This window comes from Oncorhynchus gorbuscha, linkage group LG09 (genome assembly GCF_021184085.1).
Source record: "Oncorhynchus gorbuscha isolate QuinsamMale2020 ecotype Even-year linkage group LG09, OgorEven_v1.0, whole genome shotgun sequence".
NCBI classification, from domain to species: domain Eukaryota; kingdom Metazoa; phylum Chordata; class Actinopteri; order Salmoniformes; family Salmonidae; genus Oncorhynchus; species Oncorhynchus gorbuscha.
The window spans coordinates 20,421,406-20,444,010 of NC_060181.1; the positions used below are offsets into that span (position 1 = coordinate 20,421,406).

A 22,605-nucleotide genomic window follows, 5' to 3' on the forward strand; every position below is an offset into this window, starting at 1 on the left:
TAGTGCACGAGCGAGAGAGAGAGAGGGTAGTGCACGAGCGAGCGAGAGAGAGAGAGAGAGAGAGAGAGAGAGGGTAGTGCATGAGCGAGCGAGAGAGAGGGTAGTGCGAGAGAGAGAGGGTAGTGCGAGAGAGAGGGTAGTGCACGAGCGAGAGAGAGGGTAGTGCACGAGCGAGAGAGAGGTAGTGCACGAGAGAGAGAGAGAGGGTAGTGCACGAGCGAGAGAGAGAGGGTAGTGCACGAGCGAGAGAGAGAGAGGGTAGTGCACGAGCGAGAGAGAGAGAGGGTAGTGCACGAGAGAGAGAGGGTAGTGCACGAGCGAGCGAGCGAGAGGGTAGTGCACGAGCGAGCGAGCGAGAGGGTAGTGCACGAGCGAGCGAGCGAGAGGGTAGTGCACGAGCGAGCGAGAGAGAGGGTAGTGCACGAGCGAGCGAGAGAGAGGGTAGTGCACGAGCGAGCGAGAGAGAGGGTAGTGCACGCGCGAGCGAGAGAGAGGGTAGTGCACGAGCGAGAGAGAGAGAGGGTAGTGCATGAGCGAGCGAGAGAGAGAGAGAGGGTAGTGCATGATTGACAGAGGGTAGTGCATGAGCGAGCGAGAGAGAGGGTAGTGCACGCGCGAGCGAGAGAGAGGGTAGTGCATGAGCGAGCGAGAGAGAGGGTAGTGCATGAGCGAGCGAGAGAGAGAGAGAGAGAGAGAGAGAGAGAGAGAGAGGGTAGTGCATGAGCGAGCGAGAGAGAGGGTAGTGCATGATTGAGAGAGGGTAGTGCATGAGCGAGCGAGAGAGAGAGGGTAGTGCGAGAGAGAGGGTAGTGCGAGAGAGGGTAGTGCGAGAGAGAGAGGGTAGTGCGAGAGAGAGAGGGTAGTGCGAGAGAGAGAGGGTAGTGCGAGAGAGAGAGGGTAGTGCGAGAGAGAGAGGGTAGTGCGAGAGAGAGAGGGTAGTGCACGAGCGAGAGAGAGGGTAGTGCACGAGCGAGAGAGAGGGTAGTGCGAGAGAGAGAGGGTAGTGCGAGAGAGAGAGGGTAGTGCGAGAGAGAGAGGGTAGTGCGAGAGAGAGAGGGTAGTGCATGAGCGAGAGGGTAGTGCATGAGCGAGAGCGAGAGGGTAGTGCATGAGCGAGAGGGTAGTGCATGAGCGAGAGGGTAGTGCATGAGCGAGAGAGAGAGGGTAGTGCATGAGCGAGAGAGAGAGGGTAGTGCATGAGCGAGAGAGAGAGGGTAGTGCATGAGCGAGAGAGAGAGGGTAGTGCATGAGCGAGAGAGAGAGGGTAGTGCATGAGCGAGAGAGAGAGGGTAGTGCACGAGCGAGAGGGTAGTGCACGAGCGAGAGAGAGGGTAGTGAACGAGCGAGAGAGAGGGTAGTGCACGAGCGAGAGAGAGGGTAGTGCACGAGCGAGAGAGAGGGTAGTGCACGAGCGAGAGAGAGGGTAGTGCACGAGCGAGAGAGAGAGAGGGTAGTGCGCGAGCGAGAGAGAGGGTAGTGCGCGAGCGAGAGAGAGAGAGGGTAGTGCGCGAGCGAGAGAGAGAGAGAGGGTAGTGCACGAGCGAGAGAGAGAGAGAGGGTAGTGCACGAGAGAGAGAGAGAGGGTAGTGCACGAGCGAGAGAGAGAGAGAGGGTAGTGCACGAGCGAGAGAGAGAGAGGGTAGTGCACGAGCGAGAGAGAGGGTAGTGCACGAGCGAGCGAGAGAGAGGGTAGTGCACGAGCGAGCGAGAGAGAGGGTAGTGCACGAGCGAGAGAGAGAGAGGGTAGTGCACGAGCGAGAGAGAGAGAGGGTAGTGCACGAGCGAGCGAGAGAGAGAGAGAGAGAGAGAGAGAGAGGGTAGTGCATGAGCGAGCGAGAGAGAGGGTAGTGCGAGAGAGAGGGTAGTGCGAGAGAGAGGGTAGTGCACGAGCGAGAGAGAGGGTAGTGCACGAGCGAGAGAGAGAGGGTAGTGCACGAGCGAGAGAGAGAGGGTAGTGCACGAGCGAGAGAGAGAGAGGGTAGTGCACGAGCGAGAGAGAGAGAGGGTAGTGCACGAGCGAGAGAGGGTAGTGCACGAGCGAGCGAGAGGGTAGTGCACGAGCGAGCGAGCGAGAGGGTAGTGCGCGAGCGAGCGAGAGGGTAGTGCACGAGCGAGCGAGAGAGAGGGTAGTGCACGAGCGAGCGAGAGAGAGGGTAGTGCACGAGCGAGCGAGAGAGAGGGTAGTGCACGCGTGAGCGAGAGAGAGGGTAGTGCACGAGCGAGAGAGAGAGAGGGTAGTGCATGAGCGAGCGAGAGAGAGAGAGAGGGTAGTGCATGATTGAGAGAGGGTAGTGCATGAGCGAGCGAGAGAGAGGGTAGTGCACGAGCGAGCGAGAGAGAGGGTAGTGCACGAGCGAGAGAGAGAGAGGGTAGTGCATGAGCGAGCGAGAGAGAGAGAGAGAGAGAGAGAGAGAGAGAGAGAGAGAGAGAGGGTAGTGCATGAGCGAGCGAGAGAGAGGGTAGTGCATGATTGAGAGAGGGTAGTGCATGAGCGAGCGAGAGAGAGAGGTAGTGCGAGAGAGAGGGTAGTGCGAGAGAGAGGGTAGTGCGAGAGAGAGAGGGTAGTGCGAGAGAGAGAGGGTAGTGCGAGAGAGAGAGAGGGTAGTGAGAGAGCGAGAGAGGGTAGTGCGAGAGAGAGAGGGTAGTGCGAGAGAGAGAGGGTAGTGCGAGAGAGAGAGGGTAGTGCGAGAGAGAGAGGGTAGTGCACGAGCGAGAGAGAGGGTAGTGAGCAGAGAGAGGGTAGTGCACGAGCGAGAGAGAGGGTAGTGCACGAGCGAGAGAGAGGGTAGTGCAGAGCGAGAGAGAGTGCATGAGAGAGGGTAGAGCGAGAGAGAGAGGGTAGTGCATGAGCGAGAGGGTAGTGCATGAGCGAGAGCGAGAGGGTAGTGCATGAGCGAGAGGGTAGTGCATGAGCGAGAGGGTAGTGCATGAGCGAGAGAGAGAGGGTAGTGCATGAGCGAGAGAGAGAGGGTAGTGCATGAGCGAGAGAGAGAGGGTAGTGCATGAGCGAGAGAGAGAGGGTAGTGCATGAGCGAGAGAGAGAGGGTAGTGCATGAGCGAGAGAGAGAGGGTAGTGCATGAGCGAGAGAGAGAGGGTAGTGCACGAGCGAGAGGGTAGTGCACGAGCGAGAGGGTAGTGCACGAGCGAGAGAGAGGGTAGTGCACGAGCGAGAGAGAGGGTAGTGCACGAGCGAGAGAGAGGGTAGTGCACGAGCGAGAGAGAGGGTAGTGCACGAGCGAGAGAGAGGGTAGTGCACGAGCGAGAGAGAGAGAGGGTAGTGCACGAGCGAGAGAGAGAGAGAGGGTAGTGCGCGAGCGAGAGAGAGAGAGGGTAGTGCGCGAGCGAGAGAGAGAGAGGGTAGTGCGCGAGCGAGAGAGAGAGAGAGGGTAGTGCACGAGCGAGAGAGAGAGAGAGGGTAGTGCACGAGAGAGAGAGAGAGGGTAGTGCACGAGCGAGAGAGAGAGAGGGTAGTGCACGAGCGAGAGAGAGGGTAGTGCACGAGCGAGAGAGAGGGTAGTGCACGAGCGAGAGAGAGGGTAGTGCACGAGCGAGAGAGAGGGTAGTGCACGAGCGAGAGAGAGGGTAGTGCACGAGCGAGAGAGAGGGTAGTGCATGAGCGAGAGAGAGAGAGAGGGTAGTGCATGAGCGAGAGAGAGAGAGGGTAGTGCATGAGCGAGAGAGAGAGAGGGTAGTGCATGAGCGAGAGAGAGAGAGAGGGTAGTGCATGAGAGAGAGAGAGGGTAGTGCACGAGCGAGAGAGAGAGGGTAGTGCACGAGCGAGAGCGAGAGAGAGGGTAGTGCACGAGCGAGAGAGGGTAGTGCACGAGCGAGAGAGAGGGTAGTGCACGAGCGAGAGAGAGGGTAGTGCACGAGCGAGAGAGAGGGTAGTGCACGAGCGAGAGAGAGGGTAGTGCACGAGCGAGAGCGAGAGAGAGGGTAGTGCACGAGCGAGAGAGAGGGTAGTGCACGAGCGAGAGAGAGAGAGGGTAGTGCACGAGCGAGAGAGAGAGAGGGTAGTGCACGAGCGAGAGAGAGAGAGGGTAGTGCACGAGCGAGAGAGAGAGAGGGTAGTGCACGAGCGAGAGAGAGAGAGGGTAGTGCACGAGCGAGAGAGAGGGTAGTGCATGAGCGAGAGAGAGAGAGGGTAGTGCATGAGCGAGAGAGAGGGAGAGGGTAGTGCATGAGAGAGAGAGAGGGTAGTGCATGAGCGAGAGAGAGAGAGAGAGAGAGGGTAGTGCATGTGCGAGAGAGAGAGGGTAGTGCATGTGCGAGAGAGAGGGTAGTGCATGTGCGAGAGAGAGAGGGTAGTGCATGAGCGAGAGAGAGGGTAGTGCACGAGCGAGAGAGAGAGAGAGAGGGTAGTGCACGAGCGAGAGAGAGAGAGAGAGGGTAGTGCACGAGCGAGAGAGAGAGAGAGAGGGTAGTGCACGAGCGAGAGAGAGAGAGAGAGAGGGTAGTTCACGAGCGAGAGAGAGAGAGAGAGGGTAGTGCATGAGAGAGAGAGGGTAGTGCACGAGCGAGAGAGAGAGAGAGGGTAGTGCACGAGCGAGAGAGAGAGAGAGAGGGTAGTTCATGAGCGAGAGAGAGAGAGAGGGTAGTGCATGAGCGAGAGAGAGAGGGTAGTGCATGAGCGAGAGAGAGGGTAGTGCATGAGCGAGAGAGAGAGAGAGGGTAGTGCATGAGAGAGAGAGAGGGTAGTGCATGAGCGAGAGAGAGAGAGAGAGGGTAGTGCATGTGCGAGAGAGAGAGGGTAGTGCATGTGCGAGAGAGAGGGTAGTGCATGTGCGAGAGAGAGAGAGTAGTGCATGAGAGAGAGAGAGGGTAGTGCATGAGCGAGAGAGAGAGGAGTAGTGCACGAGCGAGAGAGAGAGGGGTAGTGCATGAGCGAGAGAGAGAGAGAGGGTAGTGCATGAGCGAGAGAGAGAGAGAGTGCATGAGCGAGAGAGAGAAGGTAGTGCATGAGCGAGAGGGAGAGAGAGGGTAGTGCATGAGCGAGAGAGAGAGAGAGGGTAGTGCACGAGCGAGAGAGAGGGTAGTGCACGAGCGAGAGAGAGAGAGAGGGTAGTGCACGAGCGAGAGAGAGAGAGAGGTAGTGCACGAGCGAGCGAGAGAGAGAGAGCGAGAGAGAGAGAGAGAGGGTAGTGCACGAGCGAGAGAGAGAGAGGGTAGTGCACGAGCGAGCGAGAGAGAGAGGGTAGTGCACGAGCGAGCGAGAGAGAGAGGGTAGTGCACGAGCGAGCGAGAGAGGGTAGTGCACGAGCGAGAGAGAGAGAGAGGGTAGTGCACGAGCGAGCGAGAGAGAGAGGGTAGTGCACGAGCGAGCGAGAGAGAGGGTAGTGCACGAGAGAGAGAGAGAGAGGGTAGTGCACGAGCGAGCGAGAGAGAGGGTAGTGCACGAGCGAGCGAGAGAGAGGGTAGTGCACGAGCGAGAGAGAGAGAGGGTAGTGCACGAGAGAGAGAGAGGGTAGTGCACGAGCGAGAGAGAGAGGGTAGTGCACGAGCGAGAGAGAGAGGGTAGTGCATGAGCGAGCGAGAGAGAGAGAGAGAGAGAGAGGGTAGTGCATGAGCGAGCGAGAGAGAGAGAGAGGGTAGTGCATGAGCGAGCGAGAGAGAGAGGGTAGTGCGAGAGAGAGAGGGTAGTGCGAGAGAGAGAGGGTAGTGCGAGAGAGAGAGGGTAGTGCGAGAGAGAGAGGGTAGTGCGAGAGAGAGAGGGTAGTGCATGAGCGAGAGGGTAGTGCATGAGCGAGAGAGAGAGGGTAGTGCATGAGAGAGAGAGAGAGTAGTGCATGAGCGAGAGGGTAGTGCATGAGCGAGAGGGTAGTGCATGAGCGAGAGGGTAGTGCATGAGCGAGAGGGTAGTGCATGAGCGAGAGGGTAGTGCATGAGCGAGAGGGTAGTGCATGAGCGAGAGAGAGGGTAGTGCATGAGCGAGAGAGAGGGTAGTGCATGAGCGAGAGAGAGGGTAGTGCATGAGCGAGAGAGAGGGTAGTGCACGAGCGAGAGAGAGGGTAGTGCACGAGCGAGAGAGAGGGTAGTGCACGAGCGAGAGAGAGAGGGTAGTGCACGAGCGAGAGAGAGAGGGTAGTGCACGAGCGAGAGAGAGAGGGTAGTGCACGAGCGAGAGAGAGAGGGTAGTGCACGAGAGAGAGAGAGGGTAGTGCACGAGCGAGAGAGAGGGTAGTGCACGAGCGAGAGAGAGGGTAGTGCACGAGCGAGAGAGAGGGTAGTGCACGAGCGAGAGAGAGGGTAGTGCACGAGCGAGAGAGAGGGTAGTGCACGAGCGAGAGAGAGGGTAGTGCACGAGCGAGAGAGAGGGTAGTGCACGAGCGAGAGAGAGGGGGTAGTGCGCGAGCGAGAGGGAGGGGGTAGTGCGCGAGAGGGAGGGGGGTAGTGCGCGAGCGAGAGAGGGGGTAGTGCGCGAGCGAGAGGGAGGGGGTAGTGCGCGAGCGAGAGAGAGGGGGTAGTGCGCGAGCGAGAGCGAGGGGGTAGTGCGCGAGCGAGAGAGAGGGGGTAGTGCACGAGCGAGAGAGAGAGAGAGGGTAGTGCACGAGCGAGAGAGAGAGAGAGGGTAGTGCACGAGCGAGAGAGAGAGAGGGTAGTTCACGAGCGAGAGAGAGAGGGTAGTGCACGAGCGAGAGAGAGAGGGTAGTGCATGAGCGAGAGAGAGAGAGAGAGGGTAGTGCATGAGCGAGAGAGAGAGAGAGAGGGTAGTGCATGAGCGAGAGAGAGAGAGGGTAGTGCATGAGCGGGAGAGAGAGAGAGAGAGCGCATGAGCGAGAGAGAGAGAGAGGGTAGTGCATGAGCGAGCGAGAGAGAGAGAGAGGGTAGTGCATGATTGAGAGAGGGTAGTGCATGAGCGAGCGAGAGAGAGAGAGAGGGTAGTGCGAGAGAGAGAGGGTAGTGCGAGAGAGAGAGGGTAGTGCTAGAGAGAGAGGGAAGTGCGAGAGAGAGAGGGTAGTGCGAGAGAGAGAGGGTAGTGCGAGAGAGAGAGGGTAGTGCATGAGCGAGAGGGTAGTGCATGAGCGAGAGAGAGGGTAGTGCATGAGCGAGAGAGAGGGTAGTGCATGAGCGAGAGAGAGAGGTAGTGCATGAGCGAGAGAGAGAGGGTAGTGCATGAGCGAGAGAGAGAGGGTAGTGCATGAGCGAGAGAGAGAGGGTAGTGCATGAGCGAGAGAGAGAGAGAGGGTAGTGCATGAGCGAGAGAGAGAGAGGGTAGTGCATGAGCGAGAGAGAGAGAGAGGGTAGTGCATGAGCGAGAGAGAGAGAGAGAGAGAGAGAGGGTAGTGCATGAGCGAGAGAGAGAGAGAGAGAGAGGGTAGTGCATGAGCGAGAGAGAGAGGGTAGTGCATGAGCGAGAGAGAGAGAGAGGGTAGTGCATGAGCGAGAGAGAGAGAGAGGGTAGTGCATGAGCGAGAGAGAGAGAGAGGGTAGTGCATGAGCGAGAGAGAGAGAGGGTAGTGCATGAGAGAGAGAGAGAGGGTAGTGCATGTGCGAGAGAGAGAGGGTAGTGCATGTGCGAGAGAGAGAGAGGGTAGTGCATGTGCGAGAGAGAGAGAGAGAGAGAGGGTAGTGCATGAGCGAGAGAGGGTAGTGCATGAGCGAGAGAGGGTAGTGCATGAGCGAGAGAGAGAGAGAGGGTAGTGCATGAGCGAGAGAGGGTAGTGCATGAGCGAGAGAGGGTAGTGCATGAGCGAGAGAGAGAGAGAGGGTAGTGCATGTGCGAGAGAGAGAGGGTAGTGCATGAGCGAGAGAGAGAGAGAGGGTAGTGCATGAGCGAGAGAGAGAGAGGGTAGTGCATGAGCGGGAGAGAGAGAGAGGGTAGTGCATGAGCGAGCGAGAGAGAGAGAGAGGGTAGTGCATGAGCGAGAGAGAGAGAGAGGGTAGTGCATGATTGAGAGAGGGTAGTGCATGAGCGAGCGAGAGAGAGAGAGAGGGTAGTGCGAGAGAGAGAGGGTAGTGCGAGAGAGAGAGGGTAGTGCTAGAGAGAGAGGGTAGTGCGAGAGAGAGAGGGTAGTGCGAGAGAGAGAGAGAGGTAGTGCAGAGAGAGAGAGAGAGAGAGGGTAGTGCATGAGCTAGAGAGTGCAGAGCGAGAGAGAGGGTAGTGCATGAGCGAGAGAGAGGGTAGTGCATGAGCGAGAGAGAGGGTAGAGAGGGTAGTGCATGAGCGAGAGAGAGAGGGTAGTGCATGAGCGAGAGAGAGAGAGGGTAGTGCATGAGCGAGAGAGAGAGAGGGTAGTGCATGAGCGAGAGAGAGAGAGGGTAGTGCATGAGCGAGAGAGAGAGAGAGAGAGAGAGGGTAGTGCATGAGCGAGAGAGAGAGAGAGAGAGAGAGAGGGTAGTGCATGAGCGAGAGAGAGAGGGTAGTGCATGAGCGAGAGAGAGAGAGAGGGTAGTGCATGAGCGAGAGAGAGAGAGAGGGTAGTGCATGAGCGAGAGAGAGAGAGAGGGTAGTGCATGAGCGAGAGAGAGAGAGAGGGTAGTGCATGAGCGAGAGAGAGAGAGGGTAGTGCATGTGCGAGAGAGAGAGAGGGTAGTGCATGTGCGAGAGAGAGAGAGGGTAGTGCATGTGCGAGAGAGAGAGAGGTAGTGCATGTGCGAGAGAGAGAGAGAGAGAGGGTAGTGCATGTGCGAGAGAGGGTAGTGCATGAGCGAGAGAGGGTAGTGCATGTGCGAGAGAGAGAGAGAGAGAGAGAGAGAGGGGTAGTGCATGTGCGAGAGAGGGTAGTGCATGAGCGAGAGAGGGTAGTGCATGAGCGAGAGAGAGAGAGAGGGTAGTGCATGAGCGAGAGAGGGTAGTGCATGAGCGAGAGAGGGTAGTGCATGAGCGAGAGAGAGAGGGTAGTGCATGAGAGAGAGAGAGAGGGTAGTGCATGAGAGAGAGAGAGAGGGTAGTGCATGAGCGAGAGGGTAGTGCATGAGCGAGAGGGTAGTGCATGAGCGAGAGGGTAGTGCATGAGCGAGAGGGTAGTGCATGAGCGAGAGGGTAGTGCATGAGCGAGAGGGTAGTGCATGAGCGAGAGGGTAGTGCATGAGCGAGAGGGTAGTGCATGAGCGAGAGGGTAGTGCACGAGCGAGAGAGAGGGTAGTGCACGAGCGAGAGAGGGTAGTGCACGAGCGAGAGAGGGGTAGTGCACGAGCGAGAGAGAGGGTAGTGCACGAGCGAGAGAGAGGGTAGTGCACGAGCGAGAGAGAGAGGTAGTGCACGAGCGAGAGAGAGGGGTAGTGCACGAGCGAGAGAGAGAGGGTAGTGCACGAGCGAGAGAGAGAGTGCACGCTTCGAGAGGAGGGTAGTGCACGAGCGAGAGAGAGAGGGTAGTGCACGAGCGAGAGAGAGAGGGTAGTGCACGAGCGAGAGAGAGGGGTAGTGCACGAGCGAGAGAGAGGGTAGTGCACGAGCGAGAGAGAGGGTAGTGCACGAGCGAGAGAGAGGGTGCAGAGAGAGAGAGGGTAGTGCACGAGCGAGAGAGAGGGTAGTGCCCGAGAGAGAGAGAGTGCGCGAGAGGGGAGGGGGGGTAGTGCATGAGAGAGAGGGGGTAGTGCGAGAGAGAGGGGGGTAGTGCGCGAGCGAGAGAGAGGGGTGCGCGAGCGAGAGAGAGGGGGTAGTGCGCGAGCGAGAGAGAGGGAGGGTAGTGCACGAGCGAGAGAGAGGAGGGTAGTTCACGAGCGAGAGAGAGGGTAGTGCACGAGCGAGAGAGAGAGGGTAGTGCACGAGCGAGAGAGAGAGAGAGGGTAGTGCATGAGCGAGAGAGAGAGGGGTAGTGCACGAGCGGGAGAGAGAGAGGGTAGTGCATGAGCGAGAGAGAGAGAGGGGTAGTGCATGAGCGAGCGAGAGAGAGAGAGAGAGGGTAGTGCATGATTGAGAGAGGGTAGTGCATGAGCGAGCGAGAGAGAGAGAGAGAGGTGTGCGAGAGAGAGAGGGTAGTGCGAGAGAGAGGTAGTGCATGTGCGAGAGAGAGAGGGTAGTGCGAGAGAGAGGGTAGTGCGAGAGAGAGGGTAGTGCATGAGTGCATGAGCGAGAGGGTAGTGCATGAGCGAGAGAGAGGGTAGTGCATGAGCGAGAGAGAGAGGGTAGTGCATGAGCGAGAGAGAGAGGGTAGTGCATGAGCGAGAGAGAGAGGGTAGTGCATGAGCGAGAGAGAGAGGGTAGTGCATGAGCGAGAGAGAGAGAGAGAGAGAGGGTAGTGCGCGAGCGAGAGAGAGAGAGAGAGAGAGAGAGAGGGTAGTGCATGAGCGAGAGAGAGAGGGTAGTGCATGAGCGAGAGAGAGAGAGAGGTAGTGCATGAGCGAGAGAGAGAGAGGTAGTGCATGAGCGAGAGAGAGAGAGAGAGTAGTGCATGAGCGAGAGAGAGAGAGAGGGTAGTGCATGAGCGAGAGAGAGAGGGTAGTGCATGTGCGAGAGAGAGAGAGAGGGTAGTGCATGTGCGAGAGAGAGAGAGGGTAGTGCATGTGCGAGAGAGAGAGAGAGGGTAGTGCATGTGCGAGAGAGAGAGAGAGAGGGTAGTGCATGAGCGAGAGAGGGTAGTGCATGAGCGAGAGAGGGTAGTGCATGAGCGAGAGAGAGAGAGAGGGTAGTGCATGAGCGAGAGAGGTAGTGCATGAGCGAGTGCATGAGCGAGAGAGAGAGAGGAGGGTAGTGCATGTGCGAGAGAGAGAGGGTAGTGCATGAGCGAGAGAGAGAGAGAGGGTAGTGCATGAGCGAGAGAGGGTAGTGCATGAGCGAGAGAGGGTAGTGCATGAGCGAGAGAGGGTAGTGCATGAGCGAGAGAGAGAGGGTAGTGCATGAGCGAGAGAGAGAGAGAGGGTAGTGCATGTGCGAGAGAGAGGGGTAGTGCATGAGCGAGAGAGAGAGAGGTAGTGCATGAGCGAGAGAGAGAGAGGGTAGTGCATGAGCGAGAGAGAGAGAGGTAGTGCATGAGCGAGAGAGAGAGGGATAGTGCATGAGCGAGAGAGAGAGAGGTAGTGCATGAGCGAGAGAGAGAGGGTAGTGCATGAGCGAGAGAGAGAGAGAGGGTAGTGCATGAGCGAGAGAGAGAGAGAGGGTAGTGCATGAGAGCGAGAGAGAGAGAGGGTAGTGCATGAGCGAGAGAGAGAGAGAGAGGGTAGTGCATGAGCGAGAGAGAGAGAGAGAGGGTAGTGCATGAGCGAGAGAGAGAGAGAGTAGTGCATGAGCGAGAGAGAGAGAGGGTAGTGCATGCATGTGCATGCGAGAGAGAGAGGGAGTGCATGTGCAGAGAGAGGGTAGTGCATGAGCGAGAGAGAGGGTAGTGCATGTGCGAGAGAGAGAGAGAGAGAGAGAGAGGGTAGTGCATGTGCGAGAGAGAGAGGGTAGTGCATGATGAGCGAGAGAGAGAGGGTAGTGCATGAGCGAGAGAGAGAGGGTGTGCATGCGAGAGAGAGAGGGTAGTGCATGAGCGAGAGAGGTAGTGCATGAGCGAGAGAGCGAGAGAGAGAGTAGTGCATGAGCGAGAGAGAGAGAGAGAGAGGGTAGAGAGAGAGAGAGGGTAGTGCATGTGCGAGAGAGAGAGAGAGAGAGGGTGTGCATGTGCGAGAGAGAGAGAGGGTAGTGCATGTGCGAGAGAGAGAGAGTGCAGGAGAGAGAGAGGAGGGTAGTGCATGCATAGTGCATGTGCGAGAGAGAGAGAGAGAGGTAGTGCATGTGCGAGAGAGAGAGAGGGTAGTGCATGTGCGAGAGAGAGAGGGTAGTGCATGTGCGAGAGAGAGAGAGAGAGGGTAGTGCATGTGCGAGAGAGAGAGAGGGTAGTGCATGAGCGAGAGAGAGAGAGGGTAGTGCATGTGCGAGAGAGAGAGAGGGTAGTGCATGTGCGAGAGAGGGTAGTGCATGAGCGAGAGAGGGTAGTGCATGAGCGAGAGAGAGAGAGAGGGTAGTGCATGAGCGAGAGAGAGAGAGGGTAGTGCATGTGCGAGAGAGAGAGAGTGCATGAGAGGTGCAGAGCGAGAGAGGGTAGTGCATGAGCGAGAGAGAGAGAGAGGAGTGCAGTGAGCATGAGAGGGAGAGAGAGAGGGTAGTGCATGAGGAGAGGGTAGTGCATGAGCGAGAGGGTAGTGCATGAGCGAGAGGGTAGTGCATGAGCGAGAGGGTAGTGCATGAGCGAGAGGGTAGTGCATGAGCGAGAGGGTAGTGCATGAGCGAGAGAGAGGGTGCGAGAGAGAGGGTAGAGCATGAGAGAGAGGGTAGTGCATGAGCGAGAGAGAGGGTAGTGCATGAGCGAGAGAGAGTAGTGCATGAGCGAGAGAGAGGGTAGTGCATGAGCGAGAGAGGGGTAGTGCATGAGCGAGAGAGAGAGGGTAGTGCATGAGCGAGAGAGAGGGTAGTGCATGAGCGAGAGAGAGAGGGCAGTGCATGTGCGAGAGAGAGAGAGGGTAGTGCATGAGCGAGAGAGAGAGTGCATGTGCGAGAGAGAGAGGGTAGTGCATGAGCGAGAGAGAGAGAGAGGGTAGTGCATGTGCGAGAGAGAGAGTGCATGAGAGAGAGAGAGGGTAGTGCATGTGCGAGAGAGAGAGAGTAGAGAGTGCATGAGAGAGAGAGAGAGGGTAGTGCATGAGCGAGAGAGAGATGAGAGAGAGAGAGGGAGAGTGCATGTGCGAGAGAGAGAGAGTAGTGCATGAGCGAGAGAGAGAGAGAGAGAGGGTAGTGCATGTGCGAGAGAGAGAGAGGTGTGTGCATGAGCGAGAGGGTAGAGAGAGAGAGGGTAGTGCATGTGCGAGAGAGAGAGTAGTGCATGTGCGAGTAGAGAGAGAGAGTAGTGCATGTGCGAGAGAGAGAGGGTAGTGCATGTGCGAGAGAGAGAGGAGAGAGGGTAGTGCATGTGCGAGAGAGAGAGAGAGGTAGTGCATGAGCGAGAGAGAGTGCATGAGCGAGAGAGGGTAGTGCATGAGCGAGAGAGAGGGTAGTGCATGAGCGAGAGAGAGAGAGGGTAGTGCATGAGCGAGAGAGAGAGAGGGTAGTGCATGTGCGAGAGAGAGAGGGTAGTGCATGTGCGAGAGAGAGAGAGGGTAGTGCATGAGCGAGAGAGGGTAGTGCATGAGCGAGAGAGAGAGAGGGTAGTGCATGAGCGAGAGAGAGAGAGGGTAGTGCATGAGCGAGAGGGTAGTGCATGAGCGAGAGAGTGCATGAGCGAGAGGGTAGTGCATGAGCGAGAGGGTAGTAGTGCATGAGCGAGAGGGTAGTGCATGAGCGAGAGGGTAGTGCATGAGCGAGAGAGAGCGAGAGGGTAGTGCATGAGCGAGAGAGTGCATGAGCGAGAGGGTAGTGCATGAGCGAGAGAGTGCATGAGCGAGAGGGTAGTGCATGAGCGAGAGAGAGAGAGGGTAGTGCATGAGCGAGAGAGAGAGGGTAGTGCATGAGCGAGAGAGAGGGTAGTGCATGAGCGAGAGAGAGAGGGTAGTGCATGAGCGAGAGAGAGAGAGGGTAGTGCATGAGCGAGAGAGAGAGAGGGTAGTGCATGAGCGAGAGGGTAGTGCATGAGCGAGAGGGTAGTGCATGAGCGAGAGGGTAGTGCATGAGCGAGAGGGTAGTGCATGAGCGAGAGGGTAGTGCATGAGCGAGAGGGTAGTGCATGAGCGAGAGGGTAGTGCATGAGCGAGAGGGTAGTGCATGAGCGAGAGGGTAGTGCATGAGCGAGAGGGTAGTGCATGAGCGAGAGGGTAGTGCATGAGCGAGAGGGGGTAGTGCATGAGCGAGAGAGAGGGTAGTGCATGAGCGAGAGAGAGGGTAGTGCATGAGCGAGAGAGAGAGGGTAGTGCATGAGCGAGAGAGAGGGTAGTGCATGAGCGAGAGAGAGAGGGTAGTGCATGAGCGAGAGAGAGAGGGTAGTGCATGAGCGAGAGAGAGGGTAGTGCATGAGCGAGAGAGAGGGTAGTGCATGAGCGAGAGAGAGTGCATGAGAGAGAGGGTAGTGCATGTGCGAGAGAGAGAGGGTAGTGCATGTGCGAGAGAGAGAGGGTAGTGCATGTGCGAGAGAGAGAGAGAGGGTAGTGCATGTGCGAGAGAGAGAGAGAGGGTAGTGCATGTGCGAGAGAGAGAGAGGGTAGTGCATGTGCGAGAGAGGGTAGTGCATGAGCGAGAGAGGGTAGTGCATGAGCGAGAGAGAGAGAGAGGGTAGTGCATGAGCGAGAGAGAGAGAGGGTAGTGCATGTGCGAGAGAGAGGGTAGTGCATGTGCGAGAGAGAGGGTAGTGCATGAGCGAGAGAGGGTAGTGCATGAGCGAGAGAGAGAGAGGGTAGTGCATGAGCGAGAGAGAGAGAGGGTAGTGCATGAGCGAGAGAGAGAGAGAGTAGTGCATGAGCGAGAGGGTAGTGCATGAGCGAGAGGGTAGTGCATGAGCGAGAGGGTAGTGCATGAGCGAGAGAGGAGAGTGTGCATGAGCGAGAGAGAGTGCATGAGCGAGAGGGTAGTGCATGAGCGAGAGAGGTAGTGCATGAGCGAGAGGGTAGTGCATGAGCGAGAGGGTAGTGCATGAGCGAGAGGGTAGTGCATGAGCGAGAGGGTAGTGCATGAGCGAGAGAGAGGGTAGTGCATGAGCGAGAGAGAGGGTAGTGCATGAGCGAGAGAGAGAGGGTAGTGCATGAGCGAGAGAGAGAGGGTAGTGCATGAGCGAGAGAGAGAGGGTAGTGCATGAGCGAGAGAGAGAGGGTAGTGCATGAGCGAGAGAGAGAGGGCAGTGCATGTGCGAGAGAGAGAGGGTAGTGCATGTGCGAGAGAGAGAGAGGGTAGTGCATGTGCGAGAGAGAGAGAGAGGTAGTGCATGTGCGAGAGAGAGAGAGAGGGTAGTGCATGTGCGAGAGAGAGAGAGGGTAGTGCATGTGCGAGAGAGAGAGAGGGTAGTGCATGTGCGAGAGAGAGAGAGAGGGTAGTGCATGTGCGAGAGAGAGAGGGTAGTGCATGAGAGAGAGGGTAGTGAGGGTAGTGCATGTGCGAGAGAGAGAGAGAGGGTAGTGCATGTGCGAGAGAGAGAGGGTGCATGAGCGAGAGAGGGTAGTGCAGAGCGAGAGGGTAGTGCATGAGCGAGAGGGTAGTGCATGAGCGAGAGGGTAGTGCATGTGCGAGAGAGAGGGTAGTGCATGTGCGAGAGAGAGGGTAGTGCATGTGCGAGAGAGAGAGGGTAGTGCATGTGCGAGAGAGAGAGGGTAGTGCATGTGCGAGAGAGAGAGAGAGAGAGGGTAGTGCATGTGCGAGAGAGAGAGAGTGCATGGCGAGAGTGCATGTGCAGAGAGAGAGGGTAGTGCATGAGCGAGAGAGGGTAGTGCATGAGCGAGAGAGAGAGAGGGGTAGTGCATGAGCGAGAGAGAGAGAGAGGGTAGTGCATGTGCGAGAGAGAGAGAGAGAGAGTGCATGAGAGAGAGGGTAGTGCATGAGAGAGGGTAGTGCATGAGCGAGAGAGAGAGAGGGTAGTGCATGAGAGAGAGAGAGAGGGTAGTGCATGAGCGAGAGAGAGAGAGAGCGAGAGAGAGGTAGTGCATGAGCGAGAGAGAGAGAGGGTAGTGCATGTGCGAGAGAGAGAGAGAGGGTAGTGCATGAGCGAGAGAGAGAGGGTAGTGCATGAGCGAGAGAGAGAGAGAGAGAGTGCATGAGCGAGAGAGAGAGGGGTAGTGCATGAGAGAGAGAGAGGTAGTGCATGTGCGAGAGAGAGAGAGGGTAGTGCATGAGCGAGAGAGAGAGAGAGGGTAGTGCATGAGAGAGAGAGAGAGAGGGTAGTGCATGTGCGAGAGAGAGAGAGAGAGTGCATGTGCGAGAGAGAGAGAGAGAGGGTAGTGCATGAGAGAGAGAGAGAGAGAGAGGGTAGTGCATGTGCGAGAGAGAGAGAGAGAGAGAGGGTAGTGCATGTGCGAGAGAGTGCATGTGAGAGAGAGAGAGGGTAGTGCATGTGCGAGAGAGAGAGAGAGAGAGAGAGGTAGTGCATGTGCGAGAGAGAGAGAGAGAGAGAGGGTAGTGCATGTGCGAGAGAGAGAGAGAGAGGGTAGTGCATGTGCGAGAGAGAGAGAGAGAGGGTAGTGCATGTGCGAGAGAGAGAGAGGGTAGTGCATGAGCGAGTGAGGGTAGTGCATGTGCGAGAGAGAGAGAGAGAGAGGGTAGTGCATGAGCGAGAGAGAGAGAGGGTAGTGCATGAGCGAGAGAGAGAGAGAGGGTAGTGCATGAGAGAGAGAGGGTAGTGCATGAGCGAGAGAGAGAGAGAGGGTAGTGCATGAGCGAGAGAGAGAGAGGGTAGTGCATGAGCGAGTGAGGGTAGTGCATGTGCGAGAGAGAGAGAGAGAGAGGGTAGTGCATGAGCGAGAGAGAGAGAGAGGGTTGTGCATGGGCGAGAGAGAGAGAGAGGGTAGTGCATGTGCGAGAGAGAGAGAGGGTAGTGCATGTGCGAGAGAGGGTAGTGCATGAGCGAGAGAGAGAGAGAGAGGGTAGTGCATGAGCGAGAGAGAGAGAGAGGGTAGTGCATGAGAGAGAGAGAGAGGGTAGTGCATGAGCGAGAGAGAGAGAGAGGGAAGTGCATGAGCGAGAGAGAGAGAGGGAGGTGCATGAGCGAGTGAGGGTAGTGCATGTGCGAGAGAGAGAGAGAGGGTAGTGCATGAGCGAGAGAGAGAGAGAGGGTTGTGCATGAGAGAGAGAGAGGGTAGTGTGCAGAGAGAGGGAGTGCATGTGCGAGAGAGAGAGAGAGAGGTAGTGCATGAGCGAGAGAGAGAGAGAGGGTAGTGCATGTGCGAGAGAGGGTAGTGCATGAGCGAGAGAGAGTGCATGTGCGAGAGAGAGAGGGTAGTGCATGAGCGAGAGAGAGAGAGGTAGTGCATGTGCGAGAGAGAGAGGAGTGCATGAGCGAGAGAGAGGTAGTGTGCATGAGCGAGAGAGAGAGGGGTGGTGCATGAGCGAGAGAGAGAGGGTAGTGCATGAGCGAGAGAGAGAGGAGAGAGGGTAGTGCATGTGCGAGAGAGAGAGAGGGTAGTGCATGTGCGAGAGAGAGAGAGGTAGTGCATGTGCGAGAGAGAGGGTAGTGCATGTGCGAGAGAGAGAGGAGGGTAGTGCATGTGCGAGAGAGAGAGAGTGCATGGAGAGAGAGTAGTGCATGTGCGAGAGAGTGCATGAGCGAGAGAGAGGGTAGTGCATGAGCGAGAGAGAGAGAGAGGGTAGTGCATGAGCGAGAGAGAGAGAGAGGGTAGTGCATGAGCGAGAGAGAGAGGGTAGTGCATGAGCGAGAGAGAGAGAGGGTAGTGCATGAGCGAGTGAGGGTAGTGCATGTGCGAGAGAGAGAGAGAGGGTAGTGCATGAGCGAGAGAGAGAGAGGGTTAGTGCATGTGCGAGAGAGAGAGAGAGAGTAGTGCATGTGCGAGAGAGAGAGAGGGTAGTGCATGAGCGAGAGAGGGTAGTGCATGAGCGAGAGAGAGAGAGAGGGTAGTGCATGAGCGAGAGAGAGAGAGAGAGGGTAGTGCATGAGCGAGAGAGAGAGAGAGGGTAGTGCATGAGCGAGAGAGAGGGTGCATGTGCGAGAGAGAGAGAGAGGGTGTGCATGAGCGAGAGAGAGAGATGAGCGAGTGAGGGTAGTGCATGTGCGAGAGAGAGAGAGGTAGTGCATGAGCGAGAGAGAGAGAGAGGGTAGTGCATGTGCATGAGAGAGAGAGAGGGTAGCATGTGCGAGAGAGAGGCGCATGAGAGAGAGAGAGAGAGGGTAGTGCATGAGCGAGAGAGAGAGGGTAGATGAGAGGGTAGTGCATGTGCGAGAGAGAGAGGTAGTGCATGAGCGAGAGAGAGAGAGAGGGTAGTGCATGTGCGAGAGAGGAGAGAGGGTAGTGCATGAGCGAGAGAGAGAGAGAGGGTAGTGCATGAGCGAGAGAGAGAGAGAGGGTAGTGCATGTGCGAGAGAGAGAGAGAGGGTAGTGCATGAGCGAGAGAGAGAGGGTAGTGCATGAGCGAGAGAGAGAGGGTAGTGCATGAGCGAGAGAGAGAGGGTAGTGCATGAGCGAGAGAGAGAGAGAGGGTAGTGCATGAGCGAGAGAGAGAGAGAGTGCATGAGCGGAGGAGAGATGTGCGAGAGAGGTAGTGCATGAGCGAGAGAGAGAGAGAGAGAGGGTAGTGCATGAGAGAGAGTGCATGTGCGAGAGAGAGAGGGTAGTGCATGAGCGAGAGAGAGAGAGAGGGTAGTGCATGAGCGAGAGAGAGAGGGTAGTGCATGTGCGAGAGAGAGGGTAGTGCATGTGCGAGAGAGAGAGAGAGGGTAGTGCATGAGCGAGAGAGAGAGAGGGTAGTGCATGAGCGAGAGAGAGTGCATGAGTGAGAGGTAGTGCATGTGCGAGAGAGAGAGAGAGGGGTAGTGCATGAGCGAGAGAGAGAGAGAGGTAGTGCATGAGCGAGAGAGAGAGAGAGGGTAGTGCATGAGCGAGAGAGAGAGTGCATGAGCGAGAGAGAGAGAGGTAGTGCATGAGCGAGAGAGAGAGAGAGGGTAGTGCATGAGCGAGAGAGAGAGTGCATGTGCGAGAGAGAGAGAGGGGTAGTGCATGGCGAGAGAGAGAGAGAGAGGGTAGTGCATGTGCGAGAGAGAGAGAGGGTAGTGCATGAGCGAGAGAGGAGAGGGGGTAGTGCATGAGCGAGAGAGAGAGAGAGGGGTAGTGCATGTGCGAGAGAGCGAGCATGAGAGAGAGAGAGAGAGAGGGTAGTGCATGAGCGAGAGAGAGAGAGAGGGGTAGTGCATGAGCGAGAGAGAGAGAGAGGAGTGCATGAGCGAGAGAGAGAGAGGAGGGTAGTGCATGAGCGAGAGAGGAGAGGGTAGTGCATGAGAGAGAGAGGGTAGTGCATGAGCGAGAGAGAGAGAGAGGGTTGTGCATGAGAGAGAGAGAGGGTAGTGCATGTGCGAGAGAGGGTAGTGCATGAGCGAGAGAGAGAGAGGGGAGTGCATGTGCGAGAGAGGGTAGTGCATGAGCGAGTGAGGGTAGTGCATGTGCGAGAGAGAGAGAGAGGGTAGTGCATGAGCGAGAGAGAGAGAGAGGGTAGTGCATGTGAGAGAGTGAGAGAGGGAAGTGCATGAGCGAGAGAGAGAGAGGGAAGTGCATGAGCGAGAGAGGGAGAGGGTAGTGCATGTGCGAGAGAGAGAGAGGGTAGTGCATGTGCGAGAGAGAGAGAGGGTAGTGCATGAGCGAGAGAGAGAGAGAGGGTAGTGCATGAGCGAGAGAGAGAGAGAGGGTAGTGCATGAGCGAGAGAGAGAGGGTAGTGCATGAGGGAGAGAGAGGGTAGTGCATGAGGGAGAGAGAGAGAGAGGGTAGTGCATGAGGGAGAGAGAGAGAGGGTAGTGCATGAGGGAGAGAGAGAGCGGGTAGTGCATGAGCGAGAGAGAGAGGGTAGTGCATGAGCGAGAGAGAGAGAGAGAGAGGGTAGTACATGAGCGAGAGAGGGTAGAGAGGGGGTAGTGCATGAGCGAGAGAGGGTAGAGAGAGAGAGAGAGAGAGAGAGAGAGAGAGAGAGGGTAGTGCATGAGCGAGAGAGAGAGAGAGGTAGTGCAGTGCATGGGAGTGAGGTTAGAGCGAGAGAGAGGGTAGTGCACGAGCGAGGGTTGTGGGAGAGTGCGAGGGTTGTGGGAGAGTGCGAGGGTTGTGGGAGAGTGCGAGGGTTGTGGGAGAGTGCGAGGGAAGGGGTAGAGAGTGCGAGGGAAGGGGTAGAGAGTGAAGCCTTGACCGTCTCTCTGTGAAACCCAGTCTATCTGAAGTCTCAGCTGGAGCAGTACATCAGTAACTGGGAGCGTGTCCGCCTCATCCGCACCAACAAGAGGGAGGGGCTGGTCAGGGCGAGGCTCATCGGCGCCAGCTACGCCACGGGTGACGTACTGACCTTCCTGGACTGTCATTGCGAGTGTGTCCCCGGCTGGATCGAGCCGCTGCTAGAGAGGTGTGTGCGTGTCACAGCCTCCATATTGACAATGTGATTACAGTTTCATGTGTGTAAGTTTCATGTGTATCTTCTCCTCCCTCCAGGATTGGTGAGAATGAGAGCACTATCGTGTGTCCGGTGATCGACACCATCGACTGGAACTCGTTTGAGTTCTACATGCAGACGGATGAGCCCATGATCGGAGGCTTCGACTGGAGGCTGACCTTCCAGTGGCACGCCATCCCTGAGGTCGAACGCAAGAAACGCAAAGTCCCGCATCGAACCTATCAGGTCCGTCTGGTCATCAGTTTGATTACAAAATTAGATCTCTGTCTGTGTCCAAAATGGCAAGCTTTTCCCTATATAGTGCACTACTTTTGACCAGGACCCTAATGCTCTGACTAAAAGTTATAATCCCAACTCAAATACTCTCCGGCCTTGTTTGAAATGGTTTGAAATGCATCTTTCCTTCTCTCTTCCAATCCTTGAGTTAATCAGTTATCTAGTTTGATTGATGATGCAACTAGACCAAAACATTGCTTTTACTTTAGCTGCCCTCTTGGCCAGGTGACAGGTCATTTTAAAAGTCTTCAAGTCTCTCTGACTATTGATGGGGCTCAACTCCATGTTCCACTATGATCTCTCTCTCAGGTCTCCTACCATGGCTGGTGGGCTGTTTGCAGTGAGCAAGGCGTACTTTGAGCATCTGGGCACATATGACATGGGCATGGATGTGTGGGGAGGAGAGAACCTAGAACTGTCCTTTAGGGTGAGTACTGGACACTGTCACTGACACTATGGCATCAACATCTCAGTGGCTGAACAGTCTATTTAATATGGCATCAACATCTCAGTGCCTGGCCACTGTCTATTTAATATGGCATCATCATCATCTCAGTGGCTGAACAGTCTATTTAATATGGCATCATCATCATCTCAGTGGCTGAACAGTCTATTTAATATGGCATCATCATCATCTCAGTGGCTGAACAGTCTATTTAATATGGCATCAACATCTCAGTGGCTGAACAGTCTATTTAATATGGCATCATCATCATCTCAGTGGCTGAACAGTCTATTTAATATGGCATCATCATCATCTCAGTGGCTGAACAGTCTATTTAATATGGCATCAACATCTCAGTGCCTGGCCACTGTCTATTTAATATGGCATCATCATCATCTCAGTGCCTGGACACTGTCTATTTAATATGGCATCATCATCATCTCAGTGACTGGACACTGTCTTTCAATATGGCATCATCATCATCTCAGTGACTGGACACTGTCTTTCAATATGGCATCATCATCATCTCAGTGCCTGGACACTGTCTTTCAATATGGCATCATCATCTCAGTGACTGGACACTGTCTTTCAATATGGCATCATCATCAACTCAGTGCCTGGACACTGTCTTTCAATATGGCATCATCATCTCAGTGACTGGACACTGTCTTTCAATATGGCATCATCATCATCTCAGTGACTGGACACTGTCTATTTAATATGGCATCATCATCATCTCAGTGACTGGACACTGTCTTTCAATATGGCATCATCATCAACTCAGTGCCTGGACACTGTCTTTCAATATGGCATCATCATCTCAGTGACTGGACACTGTCTTTCAATATGGCATCATCATCATCTCAGTGACTGGACACTCTATTTAATATGGCATCATCATCATCTCAGTGACTGGACACTGTCTTTCAATATAGCATCATCATCTCAGTGCCTGGACACTGTCTTTCAATATGGCATCAACTTCTCAGTGGCGTTTGCTGTTCATCTAATCTCAGCAAAAAAAGACACATCCCTTTTTCAGGACCCTGTCTTTTTAAGATAATTTGTTAAAATCCAAATAACTTCACAGATCTTCACTGTAAAGCGTTTAACCTCTTGATTCTAGCCATCCCGGATCCGGGATCGTGAATACAGCCTCAAGCTCATTACCATAACGCAACGTTAACTATTCATGAAAATCGCAAATGAAATGAAATAAATATGCTAGCTCTCAAGCTTAGCCTTTTGTTAACAACACTGTCATCTCAGATTTTCAAAATATGCTTTTCAACCATTGCAAAACAAGCATTTGTGTAAGATTATTGATAGCTAGCGTAGCATTTAGCATAGCATTCAGCGGGCAACATTTTCACAAAAACAAGAAAAGCATTCAAAAAAATCATTTATCTTTGAAGAACATCAGATGTTTTCAATGAGGAGACTCTCAGTTAGATAGCAAATGTTCAGTTTTTCCAAAAAGATTATTTGTTTAGGACTAATTGCTCCGTTTTGTCATTCACGTTTGGCTGCGAAAAAAACCTGTATCCAGGAGTGTAATTATCCCCGCAAGGACATTAGCATAACACAACATTAACTATTCATGAAAATCGCAAATGAAATGAAATAAATATATTAGCTCTCAAGCTTAGCCTTTTGTTAACACTGTCATCTCAGATTTTCAAAATATGCTTTTCAACCATAGCAAAACAAGCATTTGTGTAAGATTATTGATAGCTAGTGTAGCATTTAGCGTAGCATTCAGCGGGCAACATTTTCACAACAAGAAAAGCATTCAAATAAAATAATTTACCTTTGAAGAACTTCGGATGTTTTCAATGAGGAGACTCAGTTAGATAGCAAATGTTCAGTTTTTCCTGAAAGATTCTTTGTGTAGGAGAAATTGCTCCGTTTTGTTCGTCACATTTGGCTACCAAAAAAAAAAAGAAAATTCAGTC

General features: G+C 55.1%; 1 protein-coding gene across 1 annotated transcript in view; it reads left to right on the top strand.

Moving 5' to 3' along the window:
- The window catches only part of LOC124043262 (polypeptide N-acetylgalactosaminyltransferase 4-like), a 49,826-nt gene that overhangs the window by 15,355 nt on the left and 11,866 nt on the right, over nucleotides 1-22,605 (top strand). Inside the window, 4 exon segments of the mRNA XM_046361647.1 lie at nucleotides 19,692-19,881; nucleotides 19,968-20,130; nucleotides 20,132-20,154; nucleotides 20,515-20,632. Coding sequence (XP_046217603.1) covers nucleotides 19,692-19,881; nucleotides 19,968-20,130; nucleotides 20,132-20,154; nucleotides 20,515-20,632 — 494 coding nt within the window.